Source organism: Euleptes europaea, chromosome 1 (assembly GCF_029931775.1).
Source record: "Euleptes europaea isolate rEulEur1 chromosome 1, rEulEur1.hap1, whole genome shotgun sequence".
NCBI classification, from domain to species: Eukaryota; Metazoa; Chordata; class Lepidosauria; order Squamata; family Sphaerodactylidae; genus Euleptes; species Euleptes europaea.
This window is the reverse complement of record NC_079312.1, coordinates 111,494,806-111,502,534: the sequence shown is the minus strand read 5'-3', so window position 1 is coordinate 111,502,534 and position 7,729 is coordinate 111,494,806. Positions and strand designations below refer to the sequence as shown.

Genomic DNA, 7,729 nt, shown 5'->3' with positions numbered 1-7,729 from the left:
TGTATATAAAAAAGAGTGCCCATATGGGCACAGCTCTCTGAAAACTGCTTCAACATAGTATGTGCAAGAACACCCCAAGATGACATTTCAAAGTAAGTTTTAATAAACTGCCACATTGGAAGCTTTGTCAAACTAGAAGTCAAGAACATTTGTGTACTATTGTTTAGTATTCGTTCAGCTCAATTAATTATGCAATTTGTGGTCTTCAAATCTTCTGATGCATTAAATACACTAGTGCTCTATTAACAATCGAAAATGTGTTCTTAATCTTGGTAAGCAGAATCATTTGCAAACAACATGGTCTTTTATGCATAAGTGTTTATTTTCCATGACTACATTAGTACAATTTAAATAAAAGCCATTTCCAAAGGCAGCAGTCCAGAAAGGGAGTAAACCATTGTGAAGCCGAGTCTTGCAAATGAATTATCGGGCTGCATTAGAGTCCTCCATAACCCTATTTCCTATTTACAAGAAACACAGTTAAAGGCACTTGGCTATCTTGCAAGATTAGAAAAGTCCGGTCCTCCTTTGCTGTAGTTCCCAGAGATTTCTGCTCCGCTGAAGTCAAATCCAGGGTTCTGCAAAGCAAGTGCAGAAACTGTAATGTGTACATATTAGTCATGGGTCATTGCATGCATATTAATCAAGTTAATTTTCAGTCTGGTTTATCACTTTCCCAAATTTCTCAACTTAAGTCAGTGTGGTTAAGTAGTTAAGGTGCCAGTCTAGGATCTGGGAGATCCAGGTTCAAATTTGTACTCTGCCATGGAAACTTGATGGGTGACCTTGGGCCAGTCACAACACGCACAGCCTAACCTATCACAATGTGCTGTTGTGAGAATAAAATGGAGGAGACAAGAACAATGTAAGCTGCTTTGGGCCTCCCTGGGGAGAAAAGTGGAGCATAAATGAAGTAAACAACAAATAGATCACAGCAGTCTGATCAATGTTATTTGGAGCAGTTAAGTATAAAATTTCTTTGTATTCTTGGCGGAAGTTTATAAATCTAACTTTATATACAGCTTTAAATTAAAATGGCCTCATGATCTTATCCTAAATTTAAAAGAAGAATGAGCTTTAACAGTGATGCTTATGTACTTTCTTTTAGGGATTACAGTCAAACAGTTATTAGGGTTATAAATCTGTTTTTTATGTATGTAACTTTCATAAAGAACAAAAATGTGCACAACTGTCCTCTATTAAAACTTCTGAGACAGAGGAGTAATCAGTTCTTAGTTAATGTAAGCATACGTCCACACGTAAGCATATGTCAACTTACAACTCCTTGGACAGGGATTCACAAAAGGCATTTTTAGGATTGCACCGAATGAAGCAAATAAACTGAATATTAAAAGCCAGACTGGTGCCCTGAAATAATCTATCCCAAAAAAGGTAACAGACCACCACTGGATGTTATCTACAGCTACCAGCTCAAACTAATATAATGTGCCACCAATGATCTACAGCCCATCTGGACAATGATAATGCTATCTCACAAGCCTTGGGTAGAAGGCCTTTCACTGCAACAGACAGCCTCCTACCCTAAAACAGCATCATACTAACAACAAACTACCTTCCAGAGAAACTAACACCGGGCTCAGATGCTGCAACAAACCAACTTAGCCCCCAAATTAGGGGGTCGTCTTATACACGGAAGCCGGATGTTGCTGCCTCTTTCCCTGCTTGCTCTCTTTTCCGCCCATCAGCTGTTGGGCAGGGAGAGAGCAAGCAGAAGAGTTACCCTGGCAGGCCAGCTGGTGTCCGGTTGGGTGGGCGGCGACCGGTTTGTACACCGGACACCGGCTGGCCAGGGCTACAGGACTCTTTCCCCAGTCGCTCAGCTGATGGGCAGAGAAAGAGAGTGAGCAGGGAAAGAGGCGGCAATAGCCAGCTTCTGTGTATAAGACGACCCCCTAATTTTGGGGCTAAGTTTTACCGAAAAAAGGGTCGTCTTATACACGGAAAAATACGGTAACTTTAATGGGAGATTCCCAAGTGAGACAGATGAATCGGGGTTCATTAAGAGGCTTTACCAGGAGGGAAGGCGGCACAGCATAGCCCAATCTCGTCATATCTCAGAAACTTAGCAGTCGATACTTGGAAGGGAGACCACCAAGGAACACTCCACAGAGAAAGGAAATGGCAAACTACCTCTGCTTCTCACTTGCCTTGAAAGCCCCTTGGTGGGGTTGCCGTAAGTCAACTGAGATTTGATGGCACGTTACACACACCCACAAGGTTTCACACTAACTACCCCTCCCCCAGTTGAACTGGAATTAAAATATTTCATCTCATTATAACTATGACTATATTTACAAAATCTGTCACTCCTCACCAATTACAGGTGTTAACTAGCTCAGCAGAATTAGCAGATGATCTCTGTATTTTTCCTGATTAGATTTGAATTTTGTATAGTTGCATTTCACTCTGGACTTCCTGTATTTCATGGCCATTTGACCCTTTTTTTCTCTCCCAAGCATCCTACCTGAGCATGGCAACCGAAGAGACTGCCTTCTCAGTTGTAGCACCAAAAGTATGGAACTCCATGCCAAGAGATACTCATCTGTCCCCTCCTATCATCTTGCACCAGCTGATGAAGACGTTTTGTTTGGCATTCTCTCCCTCCTCATGTTTTAACTTTGCTGTTTCGTGTATGCATTTAGCTCTGGTTTTTAATTGGTTTTATGGTGTATTTATATTGGGCCGCTTTAATTGTTAGCTGCCTTGGTAGTCCTGATTGAGAGGAACAGTGGCATATAAATGTAACTAAATTAATAAAATAAATACATAAAATGATTCCATAAGAAGGATTTACACATAACATCTAAAGTGGGCTCTAGTCCATGAAAGCTTATGTTGTAATAAAATTCTTTTCATCTAAGATGCCATAAGACGCTTGTTTATTCATGTGTTCTCAGTCACTCAATGGGATAACCTTCTCTGAATATATTAAAATTGTAACCAACCAATATGCTGTATGCTTTTACAAAGCAAGGAAAAGACTTCAGTTAGCTGTGTATATATTCTGCATGAACATACATGCTCCACTTTAACATAGGAACTCTAGTTTACATATGAAGTTAACATGAATTAGTTACTGTGGACTTGCCTCTCTCTGGAACCTTTCCAACGTAAGCTTCCTCTGCATCTGGTCCTGGACCCAGGGATCAGCAGCATACTCATTCTCTAACAGAGAACTCCAACAGTTTCCAGCATCACGATTGGTTTTGGTTAAGATAATTCGTATTAACTTCTGGTCCTCTTTACAATAAGGGGTGAGTGGGTAGAAAGAGAAGACAACGGAAGAGGTTTTTTCTTTTCTTCAAATTTAGAGATGCTTATCTTTTGATTAGCAAGTTGAAACAATTTTGTTCTTTGTAATTAGTATTACCAGCAGTATTTACGTACTCAGGACAGTGCAATTAATAGTACTATGTGGATTCAGATTACCAATTCTACCTTGAAGACAATCGGGGACAATAGCGAAACAATATAGTTGTGTGGAATGGTTGTTATGCACAGGTACACTTTCTAGTGACAGGATATAAAGTGATGGGCTTTACTTGTTTGATAAATCATAAACACAAGGTTTCTGAAGAACTATGAATTTAGAAGAATAGCTAGTGAATGGGGTGATTAGATACCTCCTATCGCTTTATTGCTCTGCCACATTTTAGGTATCTGAAAATTTGTCTTCTCCAAGGAGTGTGGGACCAGGACAAAAGACAGTAAGTTACTACCCCATATCATCCAGAGAGTTTCATGGCTAAAAGCTGAGTCGAATGCAGATCTCTCTGGTCCAAGTCCAACAACTAGCCGTTACATTACACTTTGCATGCAGCTAAATACCACATTGTGAATGACTACTGTTATTTAACTGCATACTCGTTATTTTCTTTATCCAATGCATGTGTTCTATTATTTATGCTTTACACTATTTCAATAAGATGTGACACAGCCTAACATTAGTCTGATTTCTACACGGTCAAGATGACTATGACTTACAGTCAATTAAGAAATTCCATCCCACAAATTCACTCATGGATGTAATCTGAGCATCATGGGTATAATCTTTCCCTGCACAGATGTTACACAGCCCTGTTTCCCTCTCCCCACCTCCACCTTCCCTAGCATGCACACAGACAGCCCAACAGCCTTTATAAGGTACAAAAAGTACTTTACTATCCCCATCCAACCAGATCTGAAGCTCATATCATTTACCGGACAGTGGGAGAAGCTGGGTGGGTAGATGAATGAGCTCGTTTCCCATTCTCCTGGCCTGCAATGGTGAGGAAGGCAAGAGGAAGAAACAGGGCTCTGTTTAACCCTAGGGGTTCATCCATGCATGGGTAGCAAGTGCGTTCAGTGACAATATTACAAATTCATGTGGGCTCAATTAATAAAGCGAACAGCTTGCTGGTGTAAGAAAAATTAGCCACAAACCAAATCGCCCCTAGAAAATAAATTTAAGAATATTTACCTAATGTCCATGTTGCTTCATCAGCTATTGTAGAATCATATAGTTTACCCTGAAAGGAAATATTTTACTATGTTGAAAATACATACATGGATGAATGTTATGTATTTCACAGAAAATCTCATTTGTTCAGCACTGTTCAATCTTCCTAAACTAACACTGGGCGTAAATTACAATTTTTATACTTCGACAAAGCATTTGTGTTCATATTGTCAGCTGGTTCATAACATTCATCAGTGCAAGGGGACTGTTGGGGTCTACAATTCTAATTCTACATCCAAAGTTTTGTAATAAGAATCATGTGCATAATCAGCCTATGCCCCAGTCAGCTTATTTTTATGCTGCTGCTTTTCATGTTTCCCATTCAATTTAAGAAGCAGAATTTAAAGCCAGCTGTAACGGATCCATATGAGACAGCTGGCAACTTTCTATTAATCAAACTTATACAAGACGAATGCAGAAATCTGAAGAGGCACTTGTGTTTTGCCAGACTGTGGCTCAAAAGTTAGAGATGAATAAGAATGAGAAACATCGCATCAGTTTTATTCCTAAACACAATATGGATTTGGGAAGAAACAGAAAAGAGGAAGAACAGATTCTACTATGGAAAGCCAAGACAGATAAAACTTGCTACATATCTAACATGCAACCATGACACACCTGAATCAGTTGATCAAACTAAGCATCTCAGGAGAACAAAAGTTAAAACAACAGAGCAGACAGCCCAGAGATGGGAGAGTAACTACTTTAGTTAAATGGATGATATTTAACACTGCTTTGCTCACTAATGTTCTTGGCTTATCTTCTCCTTTCACTTCTTGCACAAAGCGAATGATGCAATATCATTCTCCTCATATTAACAAAGGAAGAAAATGCAACTTACTAAAGAGAAACTCTGCCCTTCTCTCTTTTTAAAAAACAACAACCCACAAGTCTGAAGGACACCTGGGGCAGACTACTGAAGAACTGAGAGAACTTGCACCAAGGCTTATATCACAGCAGATCATAAGCTAACAGGGCCACCCTAACTGCAAGTTCTACGAGGTAACCAATTCGGCTTATTTACCACGCAATAAACAGAATGAGGTGCTAGCCATATGTCCAATCTAACTTCAGAAAAGGGGCTTGATTAAGTGCCGAATAATGCACTTTCAATGCACTTTGCAGCTGGATTTTACTGTGGTCATTTCTGCATGGGAGGTTTCGCCTTGGATTTGCTCCTCTCTTGATGTACATTTTCCCCAACTGATTTCTCAAAACTCCACATGGGGGCTTATTCTCGAGTTTGGAGAATTTGGATGGGGAAAATGTGCCTCTAGAGAGGGGCAAACCCAAGGCAAAAAAAACTCCCGTGCAGAAATGGCCTGTGTGGAGCGGCAAGATCCACTTGCAAACGATCGCTTAAAGTGCACTGACAGCGGATTATTCAGCATGCGTGATCTCAGAAGCTAAGCAGGGTCAGCCCTGGTTAGTATTTGGAGGGGAGACCACCAAGGAAGCCCAGGGTTGCTGTGCAGAGGAAGGCACTGGCAAACCACCTCTGTTAGTCTCTTGCCGTGAAACCCCCCCAAAAGGGGTCGCCATACACACACGCGCGTGCGCAGAACGACCCAGCTGCTTGAGGCGTTAACGGCTCCTGCGGATCGGCGTGGTTTCCAGCCCCCTTCCCTACCTTGAGCACCTCCTTGCCCGCCACGGCCAGCGCCAGGTGCCGGCTCTGCAGGTTGCACGCCACGTCCCGCCCGCGGGTCCCCTCCGGGACGTTCACCTCGAGGAAGACCTCTTCCATGGTCTGGTACCAGCGGCCCCAAGGGGTGGCACACGGCACCAGCCCGCTCCGCTCTTCGAAATGCACCGACATCCACCCGCGTCGAGCTCGCCGGCGAACTCCAGCGCGCGCGCGCGCACTCACGAGCCAGGTGATTGCCTCCCCCGGAACGAATCCCTAACGGAAGGCGCCACTTCCGGTCCCATTTCCGCCAGTTGCTCGCCAAGCGACGGCAGGGCGGGTGGCTTCTAGCGCAGCGCCCCAGTACTTTGCCACTTTGTTTTCTTTCTTTCTTTGATTTTTAATAAATTTTCAAACAAACAGAAAAAACAAAATACAAACAAAGGGTTTAAAAAAAAAATGTCACAGTCAGGAAAGAAAATTCCAAGACCACGGTTACACAACCCGGATAACCTACAAGAACCAATGAACTCTGACCGTGAAAGCCTTCGACAATATTTTGTAACAATATAGATAGCTACATAATAAGAATGATATATCTATAAAAAAAAGTTCACAGAAAAATAACCAAACGTACAGTTGTTACATTCTTATTACAATTATCTTATATTCCCACTTGCCTCCACCAGTGTACCCTTAATCCCACCCATCACCGTGTTGAACTTCCGGAGAAGTGTCTAAACAGTTTATTTCCACTTTGTTTTCGCGCCGCTCACGAAAATCACAAAACAACACCCGCTCTCAAGTTTCCCCCAGATCTCTTCGTCAAGCTGGGTGTTAAGTATGGGGGGGGGGGGGGACGGGGGATGCTTTGGGCATGTTGCCAGAACCTCGCAGCTTGCAGTGAGCAGGCTTGATAAACTGGAGACCAGGTTCGCAGTCTTAATTAAACTAGACGGTGCTTGGTGTAAATCACCATTTTGCACACCCCGGGTGACCTTCAGATGAAAATGCAAAAAGGCAGTTTCTCCCTTTGAAAATATAGATTTTAAAATAATTCACAGCGGGTAGCCGTGTTAAGGCTGTCTGCAGTAGTGGAAAAGGGCAAGAGCCCAGTAGCACCTTCAAGACTAACAAAAATATTTTCTGGCAGGGTATGAGCTTTCGTGAGCCACAGCTCACTTCTTCAGATACTTGGTATCTGAAGAAGTGAGCTGTGGCTCACGAAAGCTCATACCCTGCCAGAAAATATTTTTGTACCAAGTATCTGAAGAAGTGAGCTGTGGCTCACGAAAGCTCATACCCTGCCAGAAAATATTTTTGTACCAAGTATCTGAAGAAGTGAGCTGTGGCTCACGAAAGCTCATACCCTGCCAGAAAATATTTTTGTTAGTCTTGAAGGTGCTACTGGGCTCTTGCCCTTTTCTAACATTTTAAAATGTTCTTGCTGAATCACCGACGCACACCCCCCGTTTTAAAACTGTTGATGTTCATAATATTTTAGCGCTCCTTCCGGTTAGGAATTTCTCAGCCAAAGGAGCGGGGGGAAAAAAGGCACCTTTCCCATCCACGTTTCTTTTAAG

The 7,729-nt window shown here is 42.3% G+C and overlaps 1 protein-coding gene across 1 annotated transcript; it reads right to left on the bottom strand.

Moving 5' to 3' along the window:
- Positions 1–427: 427 nt before the first annotated feature.
- On the bottom strand, positions 428–6,350 carry NUDCD2 (NudC domain containing 2). Its single transcript, XM_056852352.1, has 4 exons — positions 6,150–6,350; positions 4,481–4,529; positions 3,110–3,261; positions 428–578 (listed from the first exon to the last, which is right to left on the bottom strand). The coding sequence occupies exons 1-4, from the start codon at positions 6,336–6,338 to the stop codon at positions 495–497; spliced, it is 474 nt and encodes a 157-aa protein (XP_056708330.1). The 5' UTR covers positions 6,339–6,350; the 3' UTR covers positions 428–494.
- Between the last annotated feature and the right edge of the window lie 1,379 nt (positions 6,351–7,729).

What these genes read in the sequence shown, in the direction of transcription:
- NUDCD2 (XM_056852352.1), bottom strand. Translation starts at nt 6,338, where the DNA reads ATGTCGGTGCATTTCGAAGAGCGGAGCGGGCTGGTGCCGTGTGCCACC. An exon ending in CGGGCAAGGAGGTGCTCAAG is followed by an intron (nt 4,530 to 6,149) that starts GTAGGGAAGGGG and finishes ATTTCCTTTCAG; the next exon opens with GGTAAACTATATGATTCTAC. An exon ending in TGGAAAGGTTCCAGAGAGAG is followed by an intron (nt 579 to 3,109) that starts GCAAGTCCACAG and finishes CTTGCTTTGCAG; the next exon opens with AACCCTGGATTTGACTTCAG.